The 25,731-nt window shown below is 39.2% G+C and overlaps 1 protein-coding gene across 7 annotated transcripts in view; it reads left to right on the forward strand.

Moving 5' to 3' along the window:
* LOC125458195 (rap guanine nucleotide exchange factor 6-like) overlaps positions 1-25,731 on the forward strand; it is a 345,812-nt gene that overhangs the window by 70,225 nt on the left and 249,856 nt on the right. For all 7 annotated transcript variants that reach the window (XM_048543196.2, XM_048543198.2, XM_048543203.2 and 4 more), the window contains exons 2-4: positions 1,675-1,745; positions 5,341-5,397; positions 6,968-7,051. In XM_048543196.2, coding sequence (XP_048399153.2) covers positions 1,675-1,745; positions 5,341-5,397; positions 6,968-7,051 — 212 coding nt within the window. The remainder of the gene's footprint in view (positions 1-1,674; positions 1,746-5,340; positions 5,398-6,967; positions 7,052-25,731) is intronic.

Consider the following 25,731-nt stretch of genomic DNA (forward strand, 5'->3'; position numbering starts at 1 on the left):
ATGACACCCCAACTCCTATACTCAATGCACTGATCAGTGAAGGCAAGCGTGCCACACACTACCTTCATGGTGTCTTCCTGTGACTCCACTTTCAAAGAACTATATGCCTGCCCCTCTCTGTCTTCGTTGGGCAACACTTCCCGGGGCCCTTCCACTAAGTGTATAAGTCCTGCCCTGATTTGCCTTAACAAAATGCAACGCCTCACATTTATCTAAATTAAACTTTATCAACCACTCCTCATCCATTAGTCCATCTGATCGATGTCCTGTTGTACTCGCAGATCATCTTCACTGTTCACTACACCACTTATTTTGGTGTCAGCTGCAAACTTACTAACCGTGCCTATAATATTAACCTCCAAGTCATTTTTAAAAACAATGAAAAGTAGCGCATCCAGAACAGATTCTTGTGGACACAGGCGTCTGGTCTGAAATGCAACCTTTAACCACCCACCCTCTGTCTCTGACCTTCGAGCTAATTTTATGTTCAACTGATTCTACCAAAAGAATGCTGGAATACGATTGGAAAGCCATTGCTTTCATCCAACAATATTTACCAGTAATTATCTTTGTAAGGAGAGCAGTAAAGACCTTTTGACTTGGCACGTTGTGGCAACGTCTCTTAAATTGTTGGCATCGGATATTGAAATCTCTGCAAAGCTTTATTGTGATACTTTGTATCAATAAATCCATTTATAAGTTGGAGCACCTATTGAGAGAGAATTTTAGAATGAAAGAAACCTCTCGTGGAATAACCATGTTTTGAGTAGGTTTACAATAAAACTAACTCTTTAATCTTTATTAACTTGTGACCTGTATGGTTTGTTGCTTCATAGCTTTATACATGGTTAAATGCATATTGACTTGAAAACAGCGTACATTTTACAAAATTCAATGCTCTCTTACACTAACCTCAGGAGTGAAAAAAAAAATTTATTTACCCTTCAGTACTTGGCTGTAATAAGTTGTACATCTGCTTGGCATTATATATAGTATACTACTTACGTTGCTGTTATCTGATAGTTTGAAATGGAAAGCATCACCTAGGGCCATTTCGCTGAGGCTGTACATCCTAATGACTGGCAGATTTATCAAACTGCATGTCCCTTTGGCTAAACGCCAGGGGAACAGGACTAACCATACTTAACCAGATTGTGTTTGCAAAACTCCCCAACATAATCTTGAATATTTGATGCCATTCTGTAAGTAGGTGGCTCTCGCCAGGCAATCCCAAGTTTACTCGGAATCACAGCAATGGCCAAGGTAGATTATCACTCAGGCTTGTGATGTGGCTCACTTGCACTTGCCAGATATTATCATATGTAGGGGCCTGTCCTGTGTAGGAGATAAAGATTTGTTCAGCCGTCGTGTCTTCTGAATTGAGTATTTGCCTGATGCAGTGTAAAAGAATGTTTGTTGCGTCCTTTTGAAGTTTAGCATTTTCATATCAGCCTTGATGAATTCAAAGTGTAAAGTATTGACAACATGTTTCTTTTCAGCAGTACTCAAGTTTTGCACTTCCAAGCAACTATTCTGTTTTGTACTTGAATAATTATGCAAAGAATATACTTATTTCAGTTGGCACTGAATTCCTTAAAGATGCAATAATGTTTTTTAGCATGGTTGTTACATAATTTGTACTGGGACTGAAAATGCCTTTTTTGTCTTGAACAGGATTTAGAAATTATATATTCTCACCTCCATGGCATGGATGTGCTGTCTAATTTGAGGGAGCATCAGCTCAGGTATGTGCGCATGAACATTACACAAAGAAATAAAAGAACACCACTTTGGTGCTATTGTATTTTTTGTTCTACCCCATGGTTTGCTCCATTGGTTTATAATAATCTCACACTTGGTGTGCCAAATTTGAGGTCAGAGCTATTGTTAAGGTACCACACATTTTAATAAATTAAGAGGTTATGGTATGGATAAAAGATTGATTAACAGAGATTAAAATGGAATGTGGTGAAGGCACTCAGCCGGCCTGGCGGCACCTATGTTTCTCTCTCCAGAGTTAATGTTTTACATCAGTAGTAACTCTTCAAGACACAAGAGAAAGAGTTGGGAATAAGATGGTTTGGGGGTGTATTTTTTGGTGGCAGTCTGTAACTAGTAGAGTGTCACAGCGATCAATGCTGGAGCAGGAATCCTTTAAAACATGTGTTTAAGATTTAGATGAGGGAAGTGAATACACCTCACATGTTTGTGGTTGACACAAACATAAGTGGGAAAGTAAGTAGTGTGGACGACACACTACCAGAAGGAGAAGGATGCTTTTGGAGAGGGTGCAGAGAAGGTTTGCCAGGATGTTGCGTCGTCTGGAGGGTTTAGTTATGAGGAGAGGATAAACATGGATTGTTTTCACTAGAAAGACAGGCAGAGGGGTGACCTGATAGAAGTCAAAATTGAGAGTCATTGATAGGGGGAATAGCCAGAGGCTTTTTTCCCAACAGTGGAAAGGTCAATTTCAGGAGGGCACAGGTTCAAGGTGATTGGGAGAAACTTACGGGGAGAAGTGCGGAGAAAATTTTTCACAGGGTGGTGAGTGCTTGGAATGCATTGCCAGTGGAGGTGGTGGAAGCAGGCTCATTAGCAACATTGAAAGTATGTCTTGATAGACACATGAATGTGAGGTGAACAGAGGGATGGATACCGTGTACGGGCAATAAGTAACAGGTATAAACAAGGATTAGGAATTGGTGCTGGCTGTTTGGGCCGAAGGGCCCATTCTTCTGCTGTATTGCAGTGTAAGAAGTCTGCAGAGGGATATTGAGTGAGTGAGTACTTAGCAAATGGAAAATAATTTTGGAGACATGACATTTTGCACTTCAGCAATAAGATTAGACAAGCTGAATGTTTTTAAATGGAGAAAGCTGCAGCAAAGAGGGGGTTTGGGAGTCCTCGTGCATAAATCCCACAAAAAACTAGAATGTAAGTTCGGGGAATAGGAAAGACCAATAGACTGTTGATCTTTATTTCAAAGGGAATGGAGGATAAAAGAATGAAAGGCTTGCCAAAACTAAATGATATGTTGCTAAACCATGCCTGGAATATTGTGAACAGCTTTGGGCCCCTTATCTAAGCAAAGACATATTGACATTGGTGCAATCCAAAGAACATTTTACTAGCTGGATCCTGGTTATGGAGTAATTTCCTTTCAAGGAGCTTGTATCTGTACTCTGGCATTTGGAAGAATGAATAGCAACCTCCTTGAAACATGCAAGATTCTTCAGAGCTTAACAGGAAGATGTGAAAGGTCATTTTCCCCTTGCGTGAGAGTCTAAGACCTGATGAACCTCAGGTTAAACTGTCAGAAATTAGGAGGAATTTCTTTTGAGGGTAGTGAATTTGTGGAATTCTTTACTACAGAGGGCTATTAAGGCTGGGTCATTAAGTGTATTCAAGGCCAAAATGGAATTTTAATCAGTATCAGGATAGAGGATTATGGGGAAAATGGGAGGTAAATGGAGTTGAAGCATCAGATCAGTCATGATCTCATTGAATGGTGGAGCCCATTTGCGCCAAATAGCCTACTTGTGCACCTATGTCTTAGGGCCTTAACTTGAGGCCTTAATTCCTTAAGGAAGTAGCAATGTTGGGAGGAGTGGGATCATGGAAGATTTGTGAAATATTAATATCATGCATTGTATGATAACCACTTGGTGATGGTTGTGTAGAAGTAGAACAATTTTTTTAAAGTCTTGAATGAAACACAGAACTGCAGATTATGGAAATTTGAGAAAAAAAACACATTGCTGGAGAAACTTGGTTGGTCTAGCAGCATCCGTGGAGGGGAAAAAAAACAAGTTAATGATTTGAGTTCAGTGACTCTCCTTCATGAAGATTGACTCTGACTCTGCTTTCTCTCCACAGATGCTGCCAGACCTGCTGAGTTTCTCCAAAAAAAGGGTTAATTTGGCTGAATGATTTGGATAGGTTGTTAGTTCACAACCAACGTTGTCATTGAGGCAAGGAGAGTGTTTGATTTGAGTCAGAGTATGATAGACATGTGGATAAGGGATTCCATTGCAATGGTTTGAAATGACATGTACGTGTGTATTGTTATGCGGTTAATTTTATTGTGAATTTGTACTCCAAAGAACACAGACTAATGCTTATAACTGGATAACTTGGCCCTTCCTCTACTTGGCCCCTCCCAGCTCAAAGTGCTTGCACTTCTTGGTCAGCATTCTCTTTTGACAGTTGAGCTCCACCCACAGTTAGATGAGGAAATCCAGGGCTTTGATAAATAGGGAAGAAAAGGCTAAGGCTTGTTGCTCATTTGTAAAAAGATCAGAGATGATGACTAGCTGGCGGCATGAATCCTGTAACGGGCTGTTTGGTAATTCCAGCCTGAATGTGTTTGCCTGGCTTTTATTTATGGTCACTTATAAGTGTCAAATTCAAGAGATTTAATTGCTTTGCTCTAGTAGTAACAATTTAAGTGTACTGTGCTATCCAATTTAATACACCTGTGACTGCTGTCATTAGATGCTTTTGATTTTCTTCATTCCCACTTGAAATTGTGCAACCCGCTCTAGTTCCTAGATATCTGCTTCAAGCATTCATGAGCACCTGCAAGGAGAGACCGAATAGCACTTTTGAAGTTATTTTCTTTCCTCAGTCCTGCTGTACTGAAATGTTATAAAGTACAAAAATAAAGCCATGGCTTCTTTCTGAAATGTGCATTGGTCTATTGGGTTAGCTTGGTGTTCAATCTGTTTTTTCATTTGTTATTTTACCTCTTTAAGCTTAATTATTGACTTGAGAAAATTTAGAGTAGTGTAATTCATTTTACAGAATTGGTGTCCAGTTTTTAATAGATCTGCAGTTGAAAAGCCTTACTGTGTAACAGTTCAAAGGGTTTTTAATCTCAAAATGTCTATTCAGGGATTTCAGCAATGCTGGCCAAACATTAATTTTTGGGGGAATATGAAGAGATTGTGATGCTCAGAATCTGTCTATGTCCTTTTAAGCAAAGGAACAAGCCATGGGATTCGTTAATGAAGAGCATTTCTGTAACTAGGTAGGTTTATGCTAGTTGTTTCTGTTTAAAGGCCGAAAATTACAGCTCTAAGCTACTCGCCAGTCTCCTCTGGTTATTAATTCTAAAGTAGAAAAATGAGCTGCAATAAGGAAAATAAATTGAATCTTTTTCAGTCATTTTCTGGAGTGTTCTTTTAATGATCTTGAACTTCATTTAAAATCAGTTAACAAGCCAACACGCTTATAGTTTAGTTTTCCTAAAAACAGTGTGGAAGTTGAAAAGTGATCAAATAGTTTTAATGCTATCAGTTTTTTTTTCAAAGCTTTACTATGTAACTACCTGTCTTTCAGATTGATGTGCACAATGGTACGATATGAAAAGCATGATGCCAATGAGGTCTTATTTTAGTAAGTATTAAAAATTTAATATTTTTACATAATTTGACTTTTCAGTTTAAATATTATTATGCACAACTTTGAAATTACAGTAAGATTCCTTTGCTGATAGCCCTATAAGATTTTTACAGTGGAGGATTGACAGAGATTTGTCTAGGTTTACTTTGTTGCAGCCAACATGGGTGCACTCAACTGCCTTTGTCTAGTTTCAGTACTCTGGACCACAGCATTAATAAATTCCTTTACCTAGTACCCAATATGGCTAACTGTTGGCTTTCTCTACATTTGACTTGAAATAAAAAGATTATATCCGTTGTGTTTTCTTAATAAACAAATAATTGTTTACTAATAAATGAAGGTAAAAAACTGATTAAGTTACTTTTTGTAATATGAAAATAAATATAAATGTTTAGCTCTATAAGTAACTCAAGACACAAACACAAGCATAGCCACACTAGACAAAGGAAATTAAATTGACTTTCCTTTGTAGAAATTCACTTTGAGAATTGAGGGTGGATGGGAGGAATAAAATGCTTTTAGCCTCATTTGGTTTGTTCTTGAAGGGGACTAAAGTGGTTTAAAATTTGGAATGTTCGGATGACTGTCTGTCTCGTGTTCTGGCAAATATAGGTCACGAGATGTTCAGTTGTCTCTGAGGTCATAACAGATTTTGAGCAAGCCACATCTGTTACTGAGAAATCTTCTCAATACCCTTCAAGGGGACAAATGGAGTTCACAATAGATGTACAACACAAATATGTCTCAGTAACAGAAGAAAGATTTGCTTGTCAGGCTTTTTTGCAACTGAAAACCAACAAATAATTGAAACAAGATAGCCATAAAATTTGGTCATGGGTTTTCCCAGAAGTGATTCCACGCTGAAAGTGGTTTCTGAGAAATGTATTTTTTTTGAAAAAAGCACTAATATCCACCATGACCTTTTTAAAGTGTATGTATAAATTCTGCTTTAGTTCATACAAAACTACTAATACTGTAAAGTGCCAAGCAAAAAATATTGTAACATGCAAGTTAATATTAAGGCTTTGTATTTAATTTTGAGGATTTGCATTTTGGAGGATTATGGAAAAATACATTTGTATCAAATCCAGTGGAGAACTCTAGCTTTATGGCTATTGATGGATATTCCATAGTATTATCATAATCAAATTTGCAGACTGTGCTGAACATTTTACGTACCCGAAGACTAACCCATTTTCAAAAAGTAGCATTAACTATAAGGACATTTTAAGGAAATTTTTGATTAACAAAAAGTCTACAGTTTGAATGTGTTGGTTGTTTAAGGGTAGAGAATAATTGGTATTTATTTGACTGCTCATGGCAGTAAGATTCCGGTTGCATTCCTTTAAACATTGTCTAGCACTGTCATGAAGCATACCCGTCTCTCTCTGATGTATCTGTGGAATTTCAGGTTAGAATTGAGTTGTGTTCGAAATCCATGCTTTAGCCCTTCTTAAAGTCAATTAAGATTGTGATTTTATTGATTTTTCATTTTGTTGTTAAATACTTTGCAAAATTATGTAAATACATTTTTCTTTTAAATAATTCTGTCATTTTGTTTTAGTCCTGATAGTGTTGCAACTTGCTGGTACATCCTCCTTTCAGGATCTGTATTTATCAAAGAATCGATGTTTTTGCCACGTTGCAGGTAATTAATATCACTTTTTAATGTTTGAATGGTAAATATTGTGAAGGTCCTGTGACTTGAATGAAATGAGGAACATTTCGATACCCAGGATTTTAGAAGTCCACAGTCACCCCTAAAAAAATATTTTTAAAATATTTTCCTGTAGAGTAAAGGTGTTATGGATTCCATTCCCATTGGCTATTTTATGGTGCTTCGTTTTACATTCCTCCAGTGATGTTACTCTCCTTCCTGAGTTCACTCCAACTTCCATGGCTGTTTTTAAAAATTTACCTCTCCATCTATTTTGTTGAGCCTTCTGATTGTTATTAGTAGTTAGACAGATGACTGAAGTTGCCTGTTCCACTGGAAAAATACATATTACTAACTTATTTCCTCCTCCAGTGCCTTGATATTTAACTGAACAAAATAGCCCATTCAGTGTCTCGAGCTAGTTCCACAATTCAGTTTAGATAAATGACTGGCCTCGACCTTAATCCCCCATGACCCATTGTTGATACATACTTGTCATAGACCTCACCTTCCTTGAAATCGTTTGCAGCTCTCAATGTCTTGAAAATTTATCCTGACATTGTCCTGTGATTCTTCATTTGCCATCATTGTTAAAGCCACAAGAACAGCTACACGAATGCAAGAGTTGTTCAGAGGTGGGGAGCTTTGCAACAGTATCTCACCTCCTCACGTGCAAAAGCTTGTCTGCCTCCACCAGACACAGGGCAGGATTTTGTTAGAATTCTGTTAGATTCTGCCTATTTGTCAGGATGAGTGGAACTCCAGTTAAACTCATGAAAGACACTTCCATGGGGGGGATAAAAAACCACTTGATTGGAGCTCCATCTACCACCATAAACATTCATTTTATCTATGATCGCTGTACTGTAGCTGCAAAGTGCATCATCTTCATGCTGCATTCCAGCAACTGATCAAATTTTCTTGAATAATATTAACAGATCACTTGCTTTTATAACAGAAGCTTCTGCTTCATAATTCACAATTTTAGCGTGGATCATTATGGTAATGCAAACAGAATACTCATTCATTTCTTGGCATTGAGTAAAAGCAGGGGCTCCTAACTGATGTTGAGTGCAAAATGAAACTGAAAGTAGGAAGCATTTAAGAAACCAAACTCTGTGGATCAGCCAAAATAAAGTGTTTTACAATGTAATGCAATTTCTTTGCAAAATTCAGTGATATTAAATCCATGATTGTGCAGTGACGTAGCTGAATGGTGGCACTCTGGTTAGAAATCCTGGCTGTAATCAGTTGGAACTTGTTTCTCTTAACTCAGGGTTCAGATAATATTACAACATTGTTGGCAGACTTAAACTTTGCTGTTACAGTTGGAGGTCATCTGAACCATATTTTTGAAGTAAGCACAAGGTAATTGCTCACCACCAGCAGCAGAAATATTCAAAACTGCTTGTGAGATACCTTTACAGTTTAATAGAAGGTTTTTCTGCAGTATGGATTTTAAAAGAAATGCCTGTATAGATTTGGAGGAAAGGACAACAAAAATGAATACTACCATTAGCACTTCATCTTATTTAACATCATACCAAGCATGTCACTTATCTAGGGGTATATTTTCTTCTACCAGAATGAGAAGTTCATAATGAGAGAATCTGTGAGGTCCATGGATTTAAGAAAATGTTTCAGTGCCATATGTACAGTGTTACAAAATAACCTTATTGTTACGGAACATTGATATTTTCGTTATCGTGGCTTTAATTCTTGCTCATTGTTGCAAGCATCGCTGTATTGCTTGGAGAGAATTCAAGGCCGGTAACTGTACTAAGCATTCCTAGTGTCGAGTTAGACTCATTTGCAGCTTTCGGAAATCATGGGTCTAAAGCCTTTTGAGCTTCCACCCAGTAAAGTTAAAGAAATACACACAAATTTACAAATCATATGGAATCAGCTGCTAATGCAAGATTCCCAAGATAGGGAAGTGATCAGCTTTCTTAAAGGAATGGGGAAGTGGTTGAAAGTTGCAATTCAGTAACTAATGTGAAAGGCTAATAGGAAGCAATGAGTGAATCATGGTGGTGGAGTAATCCTAATAAATAGCCTGATAATCTTCTGGGCAAATAATTAAGGAAAATAGAAAGAATCTCATGGCTGAGAAAGGGCAGTTTTCTGACATTGGAATGGAGAAGATGCATTAGTTGAATTTTATCTTCATTCCTGAACAATGTATGAAGTGTAATTTCTTGTTCTCCATTAAAGTTTGTGATTTTCTTTTTATGCAAGAGAAAATAGATGATTGAAAAACATTGTGATTAACCTGTCCCAAAATAGAAACAGTCAATGTTTACCGTAAAATATTATTATATCAATTTCATACTTTATATGAATTGACACTCCCACCTAGAAACAGGTTCAACTCTTTCTCAAAGGTATCAGAAACCAGTTTGGAAAACTGGTTTTCTCTGCGAAAAAGAGGAACTGCCTAACATACAATCTAAACTTGGTCAGAAATAAACTATATAAGCAATAACCCTAGTCTGTCCTTGTATTATCCAGTTGAAACAATTTGTCCAAAAGAACACAATCTAGTCTTTAAACTTCAGTCAGTTTGTCCTGTTCCTAAACTTCCTTGAAATACACAGACACGGCTGCTTTATTCACGATAGCTAAGAATCTTAAGCTAGGTGTAAATTGTGTTCCTCTCAATGTTTTCAAAGTTCCCCTCTGTGTAAAAGTACCAAAACTGGCAGCATACATTAAAGGAGGCCAAACTTAAATCTTGTGCAAAAAGATGCTGCTATGTTTTAGCACACTGTCATCTGAAACCAATCTAGTAGTTTGCTCATTTCAGCAGTAGCCAATGCAATATTGATCAGGATCTTTGGGGTGGGGAGAAGATAAATATGTAGCATACGACACAGATTTTTATTTTACCATGTATTTAATACTGCTTCCTGTAGATTTAAATAACTTCTTGTCTGTAAGTTTAACATCGCTTTTCTTTTTAAGTTAAGCATCATTTGTTAAACATGGATTTGTTCCTTTCTCTCCTCCTGTGTTTTATTATTCTTTTCAGACCCAGGAATGCTTAGTTTAGATATACTATCCATGAATGATATCCAGTTCAGAACATAAGAACAAGCCTGACCATATTGACCCTCCTACCTCTTCTGTCATTCAGTAAGATCGTGATTGAACTGTGTCCCATCTTCCCCATTATCTCTTATCTCTTAATACCTTGTAGTTACCAAATATCAATTTGTCACAAATTTAAAATGAACAATTAATCCAGCATTAATTACTATTTTTATATTCAAGTATTTCTTAATTTCACTCTTAGTGTGGCTGTAAGTTTTGGGCATTAACCCCTAGACCTGTACGTTCAACCAGAAGAAATAGTTTCTATCTAGCCTATAAATTCCTCCGAACATCTTGAAAACTTTGATCCAATCACTTCCTAATTCCAACACACAGAACTCTTTTCATAGTTTAAACCTGAGTTGTCTTCTATTCTCGTAAATCAACACTACACTCTCTGTGTGACTCCTTCCTATCGTGTATACCCAGAACTACTAGCAGTACTCCACGCATCATCGAACCAGTGCTTTGTATAACTGAAACATGCTTTTTTCCCCCTCCAGATTTAAAAGAAAATCCGTCATTGCATTTTTTAAAAATTATTGGCTTCACTTGTTCATCATCTTTTAATGACTTACATGCCTTTGCCCAACTGAGTCTGAACAGAACAAAGTTGATTGGGATTTTTCTGGTTTGCACAGCAATTACCACATCATACAAAAGTTTACCAAATGGATTTTAATAATAAGTAATTGACTGAGAAACGTTGTTCTTCCGCAGAAACTTGTGTGCAAAGAAAGATGTTTGGTCTACTTCTCTATTATGGGCTACATGGGGAAATTACAGTATCACAATGACTTGAAATGTTTTCTGTGAAACTGTCCTGCCACAGAGATAGTGGGAGGCCATGCCTTTTGAAATAGTGGAGTATTTGGAGGAAATTCATTACAGTCAATAAGTCCTTTTAAATATTAGAAGTACTACTAGTTAGCTGTTCAGCTGTGTTCCTGATGATAATGACACAACCATTGTGTGAAGTCTGAAACAGACTGAGATGGAGACTGGACACACAGACACACAGACACACAGACACACAGACACACAGACACACAGACACACAGACACACAGACACACAGACACACAGACACACAGACACACAGACACACAGACACACAGACACACAGACACACAGACACACAGACACACGAGAATCTTTCCAGCACTTTGTGATACTCGGCCACTCGCTTATATTTGAGTAAGGAAACAGGTTATTACTTCTCGTCCTTTGGACTGGTTAGTGCTCCATGTGATGGAGTGGCGAAAGAAAAACATTCTGAAATTCAGTGAAGCAAAAATGTAACAAAAGCAAAAATTGTTGGAAAAACTCAGGTCTGGCAGCATCTGTGGGAAGGAAGCAGCAATAACATTTCAAGTCTGGTGACTGTTCATCTCCATCATCCTCTTATGTTTGGAATCCATCTTTATCTTGACCCTAATGAAATACCCAGGCATGTTTTCTGTGTTGTATGTATGTGCAATTTATTGAGTGAAAAGGTGGTGACCCCATGTAATGGCGGATTCCTGTCTTTCTTTTCAACAAAGGGCATTTTTTAAGAGGATGAGATTTTAAGTGAGAGGACAATAACATTTCAAGGTGGCCCGTCAGTGGAGGTAGTGGAACGAAGGAAATTGACATTTAAAAAAAAATTATTGGAAAGGAGATATTGAAGTCTTGGTTCTTGTATCTGTTCTGATGATTAATCACCAGACTCAAAACTGCTGAGTTTCTCCAGTAGTTTCCGTTTTTGTTTCAGATCTCAAGCAAAACAGGAAGTTTGGCATGAGAAACTTGAATTAAGAGTCTTTCATGAGTGGGTTTCCTACTTCAAGTTCAGTTTTCTTTTTGCAAGTTTACACATTTGAGATAGATTTTTGAGAAAATGAAATGTTGTCAACTTCTTAGTGTAAGTTAAATGATTGTCAGGTTAGCAGCAAATGGAAGTCTCCCAAAAGTAGGATGCCAAACGTGCAGCCCTTGGCTCCATCCGCTCCAATCCCAACCCCATCATTAAACCCACGGACGAGGGAGATGCAGTTGTAGTTTGGCGCACTGACATTTACATTACTGAGGCCAGATACCAACTCTCCAACACCACCTCCTACCGTCCCCTGGATCATGACCCCAAACCTGAGCACCAAATCATTATCTCCCAAACCATCCATAACCTTATCACCTCCAGGTGATCTCCCACCCACAGCCTGTAACCTCATCGTTCCCAAATCCAGCACTGCCTGCTTCTATCTCCTTCCCAAAATCCACAAACCTGACTGCCCTGGTCAACCCATTGTCTCCGCCTGCTCCTGCCCTACCGAACTCAGCTCTGCCTATCTGGATTCCATTTTCTCCCCCTTGGTCCAGGAACCCCCTACCCACGTCCGTGACACCACCCATGCTCTTCACGTCCTCCAGTACTTACAATTCCCCGGTCCCCAACACATCATACGTGCGTGCAATCCCCGTACCGATGGCCTATTAGCTGTCTGCTTCTACCTGTCCCGCAGACCCAACCAGCCCCCCTCCACTGACACCCTCACCTGCTCATCCGAACTCGTCCTCATCCTCAACAACTTCTTCTTTAATTCCTCCCACTTCCTACAGACAAAGGGGGTGGCCATGGGAACCCGCATGGGCCGAAGCTATGCCTTCCTCTTTGTCGGGTACGTGGAACAATCCCTCTTCCAAAGCTACACTGGCCCTATCCTCCGTCTCTTCCTCCGTTACGTTGATGACTGTTTCGGCATTGCCTCGTGTTCCCACGAGGAGCTCTAACAGTTCATCCACTTCACTAACACCTTCCACCCTAACCTTAAGGTTACCTGGACCATCTCTGAAACCTGTCTCTCCTTCCTGGACTTCTGTCTCCATTTCTGGCATCCACCTGGAAACCGATATCCATTTTAAGCCTACCAACTCTCTCAACTACCTAGAATATTCCTCCTCTCACCCACCTTCCTGTAAAAAGGCCATTCCTTATTCCCAATTCCTTTGCCTCTGCTCCATCTGCTCCCAAGATGAGGCATTCTGCTCCCGAACATCCCAAATGTCTTTTTTTTTTCAAAACCGCAACTTCCTCTCCACAGTGATCGAAAATGCGCTCGACCGTGTCTCCCACATTTCCTGCAACTCACCCCTCACACACACCCTATCCGCGGTAATAACCAAAACAGAATCCCCCTCATCCTCACGTACCACCCCAGCATCCTCCAAATCCAGCGCATCATCCTCCGCCATTTCCGCCATCTGCAATCTGACCCCACTATCAAAGGCGTTTTTCTCTCCCTGCCCTTATCTGCTTTCTGGGGGGACCACTCTCTCTGTGACTCCCTTGTCCACTCCACACTCCCTTCCAGCCCTGGCACTTTTCCTTGCAACCAAAGCAAGTGCTACACCCGCTCCTATACCTTCTTTCTCTCCTCCCCAAAATCCCAGGCCCTAGGAAGACATTTCACATCAAACAGATGTTCACCTGCACATCTGTTAATGTGATATACTGATCCGCTGTTCCCATTGTGGCCTCCTCTACATCAGGGAAACCAAACAGAGGCTTGGGGACCGCTTTGTGGAACACCTACGCTCAGTTTGCAACAAACAACTACACCTCCCAGTCACAAACCATTTCAAATCTCTTTCTTCCCCTGCTCCCAACCTCGGGCCATCCGCTGTCCATCCTGGGCCTCCTGCAATGCCACAATGACTCCGCCCGAAAGATGCAGGAAAAACATATTCTGCTTAGGAACCCTGCAGCCGAAGGGCATCAATGTGGATTTCACAAGCTTCAAAATCTCCCCTACCCCCTACTGCATCCCAAAACCAGCCCAGCTTGTCCCTGCGTCCATAACCTGTTCTTCCTCTCACCTATCCCCTCCTCCCACCTCAAGCCACACCCCCATTTCCTACCAACTCACCTCATCCCGCGCCCTTGACCTGTCCGTCCTCCCTGGACTGACCTATCCCCTCCCTAACTCCCCACCTACACTCACCTCTACTGGCTCCATCCCTGCCCCTTTAACTTGTATGTCTCCTCTCTATCCATCTTCGATCTGCCTTCCCCTGAGTCCCTGTTTATTTCGGATTCCCCTTCCCCTCCCTCATTTCTGAAGAATGGTCCTGACCTGAAACGTCAATCTTTCCTGCTCCTCTGCTGCTTGGCCTGCTGTGTTCATCCAACTTCATACCGTGTTATGCCAAATATCCATTTTTGGTTTTACTTCTGCAACATCTGTTCTGATGACTTTTTGTTTCTCTGTTTGAATTTTGTTTTTGGAGTACTTTGTTTCATTGTTGCATTGGTAAATCCGTATTTTACTCTTGGAAGTGAGCTAAAAGCCATTTTCCAAAGTTCTAGCAATGCAAAGTTCAAGCTACTCATGTCAGTGGAACCAATATAAAAGCTGCTTGTGGATTCCTTACAACTTCACCACAGCAGTGACTTTTGTATCTTCAGCTGTCTTGATGTCGTACTCAGCAATTTCTTCTCTAAAGTGTTTTTCTTAATTTCTGTCTCCTCTTTCGGAATGCCCTTCATTGTCACATGTTCTCGAGTACAAGAGTACAGTGTAAAGTTTACAATTTAACCCCACATGGTGCCTAGGTACAGATCTTAGAAACGGAATAGAGAAATAAAAGAAAAAAGAAAGGAAGGAAGTTGCATTACTTGATTATTCACAGTATGTTTTAAAATGAGAAATAAAGTTTTAAGAAGATGAGCATTACAGCCTTTCTTTAAAGGGCCTGCAGTAGATCAGTGCAGGGGGCTACCACATGTGGTCTGATTGGCTGACTGCCTGCACCACTTCCCCAGCCTCTCAATCATCCTGCGACACTTGGGCCTGTTGCCTGCTGGCCAACCCTGTGTAACTCGGGCCTGTAGCCTGCTGGCCACGACATACTTTAGCCATCTTTATGTTTGGAATCCATTTTCTTTCTTGTGACTCTGAGACACCCAGGGATGTTTTCAGTGCTATATCTGGATAATTCGTTGAGTGAAAAGTTGGTGATCCCATGGTATGTTGGATTTCTCTAAGAGGACAGAAGATTTTTTTTAAGTAAGAGCAGAGTAAAATTTCATGGTGGAACTTCAGTGGAGGCAGTGGAACAAAAATGATTGGCAATTTTTAAAAACTTAAATTTCTATTTGGAAAAGAGATTTTGCACATTAATTCTAGATTAACAGAATTGGGGCTTGAAAGTAAGATATCATGTATATGAGACTAAGAGGAATGTGAATTAGGTCAGGATCACTGGAACAGACCAGCAGGTTGGGATCCTTAAATTAGGAGAAGGAGCAAATAATCAAACTTTGACAACATGGTAAGATTGACAACCAATTCACTGGTCCATATTGTAGATATGTTCCACTTTCTCCCATGTTTAGAAGTACATTTACAGAGTTGGGACTTCAAGCATTTAATTTTTTTAATAAAAGATATAGTTAAGTTAAGCACCTTAGTTAACCTCCCGAGAAGAAAAATAAGTCACTGGTAAGTATTTTTCTTAAACTAGAGAATTTTATTATGTAAGAGGAAAGGCCATGCACCTCTGTACCTGGAGTACATATCCTCTTCCATGTGGGAACAATAGCGCTGTATGTGCAGCAAATTTGAACAGGTGCAACACCTTGAGCTCTGGTTTTCAGAGCTGAGCAGCACCCGGTGCCATTGTGGTATCTGAAGTTTTAGGTTGGCTATCAAGAAGGATAAGGAGCAATCCAGGGGAAGGATAATTAAGGATAACAATCAACTTAATTGTGCTAAGAATGGATCTGATCTAATAAATCTCACTTTGTAGATCAGACAAAACTGGAACTGAACAAGATAACAATGTGTGGAGCTGGATGAACACAGCAGGCCAAGCAGCATCTCAGGAGCACAAAAGTTGACATTTCGGGCCTAGACCCTTCATCGGAGAGGGTTCTGCAATAAATAGGGAGAGAGGGGGAGGCGGACCGAAGATGGAGAGAAAAGAAGATAGGTGGAGAGAGTATAGGTGGGGAGGTAGGGAGGGGATAGGTCAGTCCAGGGAAGACAGACAGGCCGAGGAGGTGGGATGAGGTTAGTAGGTCGGAAATGGAGGTGCGGCTTGAGATGGGAGGAAAGGATGGGTGAAAGGAAGAACAGGTGAGGGAGGCAGAGGCTGGGCTGGTTTTGGGATGCAGTGGGGGGGAGGGGATGAGCTGGGCTGGTTTTGGGATGCAGTGGGGTAAGGGAAGATTTTGAAGCTGGTGAAGTCCACATTGATACCATTGGGCTGCAGGGTTCCCAAGCGGAATATGAGTTGCTGTTCCTGCAACCTTCGGGTGGCATCCTTGTGGCACTGCAGGAGGCCCACGATGGACATGTCATCTAGAGAATTGGAGGGGGAGTGGAAATGGTTTGCGACTGGGAGGTGCAGTTGTTTATTGCGAACGAGCAGAGGTGTTCTGCAAAGCGGTCCCCAAGCCTCCGCTTGGTTTCCCCAATGTAGAGGAAGCCAAGGTGGTATACTGTATCCATTGTACCCGATATTATTAAATTGTTCTTCCTCTCACCCATCCCTTCCTCCCATCTCAAGCCGCACCTCTATTTCCTACCTACTAACCTCATCCCACCTCCTTGACCTGTCCGTCTTCCCTGGACTGACCTATCCCCTCCCTATCTCCCCACCTATACTCTCCTCTCCACCTATCTTCTTTTCTCTCCATCTTCGGTCCACCTCCCCCTGTCTCCCTATTTATTCCAGAACCTCACCCCATCCCCCTCTCTGATGAAGGGTCTAGGCCGGAAACGTCAGCTTTTGTGCTCCTGAGATGCTGCTTGGCCTGCTGTGTTCATCCAGCTCCACACTTTGTTATCTTGGATTCTCCAGCATCTGCAGTTCCCATTATGTCTGTAACTGAACAATTTCTGTTAGTATTTAAAGAAGAGTGTCAAAGTACAGTCATGATATGTCTGTGTAAAGAGGAAAGGCAGGATAAACACATGTTGAGGTCCATGGCATATAATAGATATAGATTGGCATGAAGTAGAAAAAGTGTAGTTATGACAGATTTTGGATGGAACATGCAACCAAGAGTCAGACTAATGTTGGTTTAGAAGGGAATTGGAAAAGTAAGTAAGAGAAGCAAGATAACAGTATGAGAAGGAACTTGCAGCTAATAGTAAAATGGAATCCTGAAGCCTTCTGTAGGCATATAAATAATAAAAAGGATGGTAAAGATGATTAGAGACCTAAAGAAGGATGTATGGATGGAGGCAGAAATGATGGCTGAGGTATAAATCAGTACTTTGCACCTGCCTTGTCCTGGGCAGCGCCTTGTAATGGTGACGACGAAAGTAATTAAACTTGAAAAAACCTTGGGTAACTGTCTGTGTGAAGTTTGCATGTTCTCTCAGGTCTGTGAGGGTTTCCTCTGGAGGCTCTGATTTCCTTTCAGTCCTAACGCATACAGGTGGTCATTCTAAATTGTCCCATAGTGTCTAGGGATGAGCAGACTAGTGGATTAGACATGGTAAATATGGGATTACAGAGTAGGGTGTTGGAAGTGGCTCTGGGTGGAATGCTGTTTGAAGGGTCAGTACAGACACGATGGGTCAAATGACCCCTCTCTGCATTTGTAGGGATTCTGTGATTGATTGAAGTGACTAAAACTTGGATGGCTAGGATGTCTTTTCTTGAGTGTTAATGAGGAACCAGGACTGGAGAAGGACTAAATCAAAAATTGCTGCAGAAGCCCAGCAGGTCTGGCAACATCTGTGGAGAGAAAGCAGAACCAACATTTTGGGTACAATGACTAGTTCAAAATAGATGAAGAACCTGAAATGTTGGCTGTTTTTTCTCTCCACAGATGCTGACAGACTGCTGAGTTTCTTCAGGAATTTTATATTTTTATTTCAGATTTTTAACATCTGCTATTTGTGGTTTTAGTACTGGATAAGGCCTGGCCTTGTGTTGTCGTGCAAGAGTTGTTGATAGCTAGCATGTGGATACAGCAAATAATGAAGAGGGAAATGTAGAGTTTTGGCATCTAAATAATGAAGACGTGGCTTTATAAATGTAAGCAGTCTTGCTGAAATTACACTAGGCATTGAGATTGTATCTGGAGCACTGAATATAGATTTGGTCCTGTTACTTTAGGAAGGATACAATTGCATTGGAGGTAGTTCAGAGAAGACTCACTAGATTAATACCAGAGATGAAAGACGTGTTTTATGTGGGGAGATTGAGCAGTTTATGCCTGTTCTTGCTGGAGTTTAGAAGCATGAAAAGAGATCCAGTTCAGGTATATAAGATTCTAAAGATGATTGACAAAGCATATATAGAGCAGATGTTTTCTCTTGTGGGAAATATAAAATGAGTGGTCATTGCTTTAGCTTAGAATGAACTTAAAACAGATGAGAAATTACTTCTCTGAAACAGTTGTGAATCTGTGGAATTATCTATGTTAAACTACAATAGATGGGATATTATCAATCTCCTACTTATATTTATTCAGATTGTTAATGACCAATGGATTAAAAAATTACGGGGAATGAGCAAGGCAGTGGAGTTGAGGCCAACAAGAGATCAGCCATGATCATAGTAAGTGGTGGAGCAGGCTTATGGGCTGAATTACCAATCCTGCTCCTAGTTCGTGTGCTCCAGATATGTCCAATGTTACTGAGGGAAATGAGAATGGAAATTGCAGGGACACTGGCTACAGTTTTCCAATTTTCTTTAGATTTGGCTGGTTACAGAAAACTGGAAAATTTGAAATGATATGCCTTTGTTCAAAAAAAGCATGAGAGAGATAAGCCCTGTAATTACAGGTCAGTCAGTGTAAACTTTGAGGGGATGTTGCTTGAAATGATAATTTGACACACAAAATTAAACAAATTTAGCAGGTAATTGATGAGGTACAACAAACCTGTGGGCAGAGTTAGATCTTGGAATAAATGGGACAGTCATAAAGTGAAGATGGAATTGGTTGAATGACACAAAATGATGAGTAATGGTAAAATTGCTTTTTCAGACTTAAGGAAGTTTTGTTGTGGAATCCCCAGTGCTTGGTGTCCAGACCTCTGGTCTTCCTGATGCATATATTAGTGACTTGGATGTCTGCACAGGACAGTTTTAAAATTTGCATATTATTCAAAATTGGAAATTTTGTGAACCATGACGAGAGTAGTATAGAACTTCAAAAGGGTATGGACGACTTGGTGGAATGGGCTGAAAGTGGCAGATGAACTGTAATGCAGAGAAGTTGGAAGAACTTCACTTTCATAGAAAGGAATGCAGAAAAACAATTTAAAATATTGTACAGTCTGAAGTTAGCAGAGGAGCAGAGGGACCTAGATATATTTGAGTCTGAGCCATTGAAGATGGCAAGAGAGATTGAGCGAGTGGTTAACTTTGCATATGGCATCCTAAACTGACTTATCAAATAAGGTTGTTGAGTACAAAATGGAAAACATTGTTAATCCTGCATAAAGCAAAGGTTTGACCTCAGCTGAGTATTGCATTCAGTTTTGGCGTTATACTTTAGGAAGATTACTGACATGGATGCAAAAAGGATTTGTGAGAATGATTCCAATAGATGAGGAGCTTCACTATGTGGAAAGAAAAATGTAAAATCGTGAGGGGCATGCATAGAACAGGGAGGAATTGTTCCCCTTGGTAATTGGGAAAATATGAGGAAAACCTTTCTCGTGCAGCAAGTGGAATGTACCAACAGTTTGCTTGAAAGCAGGCCCAGCTGAGGCTTTGAAAAGGGAACTAAATCAAGACCTGAAAAGGAAAAGAATTTGCAGGGCTTTAGGGAAAAGGAGAGAGATAGAACGAGGTGAATTGCTCCTCCACTGGGCAAATACACACACGACAGGCCAAATAGTTCCATTCTGTCATGTAATCATTGAATTTATTTTGCTCTCAAGCACTCAATGTTCTTATCTCTGCAACTACCTATCTGCATTGCTCCTGTGCATTATCTGTTAAAACAACTGATGGACCTGCAACTATCTTTTATTACCAGGCTTCAGACTTCCTGGGAGTCAGATATTTAACTGCATATTCCCTCTTGTCAAATCTTCAACCAAATTGCCCATCATATACCCATTTAGAATTCATTATATCCACTAATATTTTCCATGTTTCTACTCTTGATGAGCTACTTGCCTTTCAACTTCCATGCACAATTTTCTGGAGTTGTCCAAGGATTCATGTACCTTGGTGATTACATTCCAGAGATCTGAGATTAGGTTATGTAAGTATGCTGTCGATACTCTGTTCTTTGCCATATCCCAACCTCAACCTTATCACCAATTGCATTGAACACAGTTTTCTTTAGGATTGGAATCCAATTTATTTATTCATTTAACTTCTTCCTGTCTGGTTTAAGGTTTAATACAATTCAAAATATATAGCCAGGGAAATTTGTTTTTAAGTAAGGATATGAATATTTTAGTCATAATTGCATTGAGGCATTGATATGTGGTACTATGCATGTAGAGGTTTTGTCTGTTCATGGTTTTGAATCAGTTGTCTCTGCTCTGCTATTCCTGAGGTAGCTTGACTGAAAGTCAGTTGTTTGTTCATTGAAATTGGAGAAATTGTTCAAATTTCTGTGAACGCCTTCAGTTGCTGAAGACAAGTATAGGCTACACAAAGTAAGAACAACAGATTTACTTTTGTACAATAGATTTGCTAACCACTTGGCTTTTTACAGAGTTCAATTGCTTTATGGTCTCTTCTGTCAATGTACTTTGCAAGCATATCCAAGTTTTGTTGTAAGTGGCTTAAAATTCTTAAGTCGCCATGGTGGGATTTGCACAGTCGTTCTCTGGATTATTAATGCAGCGTGTGATTTGTTGTTTTGGAGAAGGAGGGAACCATCTTTGTAGAAATGTTTTGTTCTGTACAAGGTGAGAAGTGATATTGAAAATGTTTGCATAATACGATAATACAGTTGTTCTTACTCAGGAATGTGACATTGGAAGAACCAACTATACAAATTACCAACAGTATTGTAATCATATCAGAAATTTCTGCAAATTGTTTGCCTACTGCACTGATAAACAAATTTACCAATTCATTCAGAAGGGAGACTAGTTGACTCCAGCTAGTACTTGATTTGACAACCCCAAGTGTGTGATGACTTGAAAGTTGATTTATTTTAAAAAATCTCTTTACATTTACTGGTAATACAACAATTTTAGATTGACAAAACTATTTCCACAGGTTGGACTGTAATACTTGAGCTCTTATTTTAATGGCATATTTCTTAATTTTATGCATACATTGATTAGCAACATGAAGAATGTACATTAAATGCTATGCAGTAAAAGGATTAATTTTTATTTGATAAACAATGAATGGAAATATTTGACACAAAATGACTAAATATTTGTAATACTTTAAATTAATTTTCAAATCATCTTCGTCCATTGAAAGGTTTTGCAAGAGACAGTGTGCATTATTTTCTTCCATTATTGAATAATTAATTTTTGGTATCTGAATTCAAAATTGTAGCAGTGCTGTGGCGAATACAAAAAATGTCTGTTATAAATTTTACTATTTAATGCCACAGACTTAATTTTCAAAGTTAAACAGAGCAATTAAGTATATGTCACACTTGTCTTGAGGCTATACTCTTGCCTGGATGTGTTTGTGAGCAAGACAGTGTTTAAGCAACTGAATCTCTCTTAGTTCAGAGGACATTGGTTGGCCTATGGTGCCTCGAATATTAATTTACATCTGTTACATATTTCTCTGCTCTTGCCTACCTTATATGTGATCTGCTGAGATTGTGCCTTTTGTTGCTTGTGCTAATTGCCATTACTATTTGTTGAAACAACTAGGGTTCTAAAAGGTAAGAAATGTCATGACTGGGCAAATATGCAATTATCTTGAAGTTTTTTTGAGTTGTAATGTTTTGGCTGGAAAACTTAGACCTGTTCAGTTTTTTTGCAATGACCTAGGCAAGGTTGGAAAAGAAAGATGGGACGTGACAGCGTGTGACAACCTGCTTTGGAATATTTAAATTATAGTTACAGCATATTTGTCGTTTTATACTATGTTGATAATTTGCAGCTGCCAGATATAAGTGGAAAGCTTAAACTGGTATGCAGGCAGAGTTGTTAACTTCAGAGAAATTTAACCATACTCTTTTTTTTAAACCATTTGAGGCTGTGAGGTCATTTTCAGCAGGAAATGCACATGCCTTGCGCCTGGTGAGCAGACAGGCTATTTCAATGCTGCCTTTCACATTTGGAGAATGGAAGGAAAAATCGTATAATAAAGAAAACTTGAATCTTCTAAAGAAATGTGGATTTATTTTAGTTTTCACTTTTCATTTATTTTTCAGTTTCTAGCCTAAACCAAGTTACTTTGTGTAAAGCAATTTACTTCAGTTTTGAAGTGCAGCTTTGCTTTGAACAGCACATGATTTTTGGAATTCTGTTATCAAACCCATGAGAATTAAAAGGATTGGATAGAGTAGCAGTTTAACAGAAATATCTGGGTGTACTGACTCTTTCAGTACAGCACAGCCTCGGCACAGAGTTGGTAATGTACTTCATCTATTGTACAAGACGGGAAGTTGTTTTCACGGAGATGGTGGTTCACCTTGTGGACTAGGGTTGACGTAAACTGGAAATACAGCTTAAGTTACGCAGATACTGGTATGTTTTATATTTTCATTTAAAAGCCTGTAAAGAATTGACTTTTTGGGGACTATATTTGTGATTTCTTCAGCAAACAAAAGCTTGTTGTGGTTGTTGGTGATAGTGTTCAATGAAGGTTTTCTGAATTTGTTAAAAACACATAAACACTAGACACATTGTTTTAATGGACCTATCGGTACTTAAGAATTCTTTTGAATTGTTAACTGTACTGTGTAAGTCATTGTGTAGCAATTTGAGTAAGTGATTTGACTTCATTATTATAATTTTACGTTTTTGAAGCTAATACTAATTGCAGGAAGTCATTTGTAGTATAGAAATTGCACTGGAAGAAATATTGCTCTTATTTGGAATTAGTTTAAGGATTCATTACACATTGAAATTTAAACATCACACAGAGCAGCTTTCAGCAATTCAGTCTCTTTACCAAACTGTGTTCAATTTTAACTACAGCATTCTTCCACTAACCTTTTTAGTTAACTAATGAACTGATGAGAGAATTGAGGTGAAACTGGACTCTGTTTCTGCAATTTGAAATGATTTTGTAGCAAATCCAGTTATTATTTTCATTGATTTGGAAGATAGTATCAAGAATTTTAACCAAGTGAAAGCAACAGTGAGATCGTAAGAAATTGATCCTTGAGCTTCATTGGAATTTCACTGGACAGACTGGGCAGTAAAAAAATTCACTTTGGATTTTCTTCGAGCCCTTTTGACACTGGGATGGACCAATTTCACCTTAATAACCGTTAACTTCATGCTTGAACTGACATTCGATATTAATGCTTGAAGAAAAGGAAGAGCTATTATTCCAAAAGGACATGTTCATCATGATTCAGAGCACTGAATATTGCAAAAAGCTGAGTAGTGGCACTTGTAGTAACCCAGTAAGGGTCTAGACTTGGCTCGGGACTGTTGCCAGTCCATTGCCACGAATTGCATATTAGCATGATTTCAGTCATTTCTGTGGTGTATTATGGTATTTGAGTGGGATACTCCAAAGAAAATAATAAAAGGATAAACTTGGGATTGCTGGTGATGGAACTCAAAGGAGGTTTTCTGACTTTGTTAAAAATCCGTACACATAAGCACTGTTTTAATGGACGTATCAGTAGATCAGAATTTTTAAAATGATTAACTATGGTGTCATCAGATTGTTTAAATCATTGTTTGCCAATTGAAATAAATGGATTAATTTTGCCTTAAGATCACGGAAAATAGGAACAAGAGTTGACCGTTTGGCCTCTTGATGTCTACTGCACCATTCAGTAGGATCATGGCTGATCTGACATCCCTCGCGCTCACTTTCCTGCCCTTTCCTTCTAACCCTTGAATCCCCTACAGATTAAGCTTTAAGTATACAGGAAGACTGCTCTCCCAACAGCTCTTTGTAGTAAGAAGTTCCAAAGACACAGAAGAAATTTCTCTTCATCTCGGACTTAATTTGGCACTCCTTAATTCTGAGACCAGTCCCTTTTTTGGTCTTGTATTCACCAATGAAGGGAAGCATCATCTCAGCATTTACCCTATCATGTCCCTTAAGAATCCAGTTAAAAATTTATTGATATTTATTTACACGGTTTTGTCCCCTCTCTTGGTCTGTTAATATCTGCATTTTTATCCTTCAGTCTACACTGTTTGTTTAGACTGTTATCTGTCATAGTATCAGCAAATTTAAACATATGCCGTTATATTCTATGGCCTAAGTCATTGATAAACATAATGAATAGTTGAGACCTCAACATGGATGCTTGTGGGATACCACATTTCTACTGTCTCCTACCAGTAAAGCAATTTCCTAACTAAGATCAATAGTTTGCCTGGATTTGCACGGGTTTCTCCTTTAGTTAGGAGTTTCTTACAAGATTTTTTTTTCTGAAATCTCTTCAGGAAATCCACATAAATAACTGCCATTGATTATTGCAGTCCACAACTTTAGTGTCAAAAGATTCAATCTGGTTTGTCAAGCATGAACTATCCTTTATAAATCTGTGCCAGGCTTCTCATCTGCTGAAAAGTTTGATCATATTCTGTTGTTTTATGCATACTTACAAAAAAGTAATTTTCATGAAAACAATTGTTAGGTTAACTGGTCAATAATTATCTAGTTTTCCCTTCTCTCCTTTTCTTAATCAGCAGCGTGACCTAATTTTAGGGCATAGAATAGATCATAGAATTCTTACAACATGGAAACAGGCCTTTCAGCCCAACAAGTCTACTGACCCTCAGAGCTTCCCAGCCAGACCCATCCCCCATAACCCACTTAATCTACACATCCCTGAACACTGCAGGCAATTTAGCACAGTCAATCCACCAAGCCTGCAATTTAAGAGATTGGTTCCTGAACTGAGAGGATTCTAGAAGATTGCTATGTTCTCACCTACTTTCTTTGACACATGAAATAGAAAAAATATCTTCTCCTGGGACTTTATTTTTAGATTGTAAATACTGACATATATATCCATTAGCAAACTCCACTCTGTTGGTACTGCTGATTCCTCCTTAGTAACATGGTGCTTCCTGCCCAACTTAGGTGAACATGTAATCGGACTGGCTGGTCTGCACGCGGATACCATTATCAGTGTTGAGTACTGAGACCTTATTCAATACAGTTCCCTTATCGATTTTAAGCCCTACCAGTAACTGAGTTTCTTCCTCTGTCACAATGGCCTGGACAACATCTGTCTGGTAGATAAAGGTAAATGCAGAGTATTCATTTAACACCTCATGCATAAATCCCTTTATGGTCCCTAATTAGTCATTCTGTTCTTTTACCGCCCTTTTACTTCTGCTGTGCTTATACAAGACTTGGGGATTTTCCTTTAGTTTAGATCTTTGCTCTCATTTGCTTTTCTACCTTCTTTCTGAACCTTCTGTTTTCAGGTTCATTTTCAACTGTATTTAGCAATCACAAGTACTTTTCTTTTTAGTTAATTTCTTTGTC

Source organism: Stegostoma tigrinum, chromosome 13 (genome assembly GCF_030684315.1).
Source record: "Stegostoma tigrinum isolate sSteTig4 chromosome 13, sSteTig4.hap1, whole genome shotgun sequence".
Taxonomy (NCBI): domain Eukaryota; kingdom Metazoa; phylum Chordata; class Chondrichthyes; order Orectolobiformes; family Stegostomatidae; genus Stegostoma; species Stegostoma tigrinum.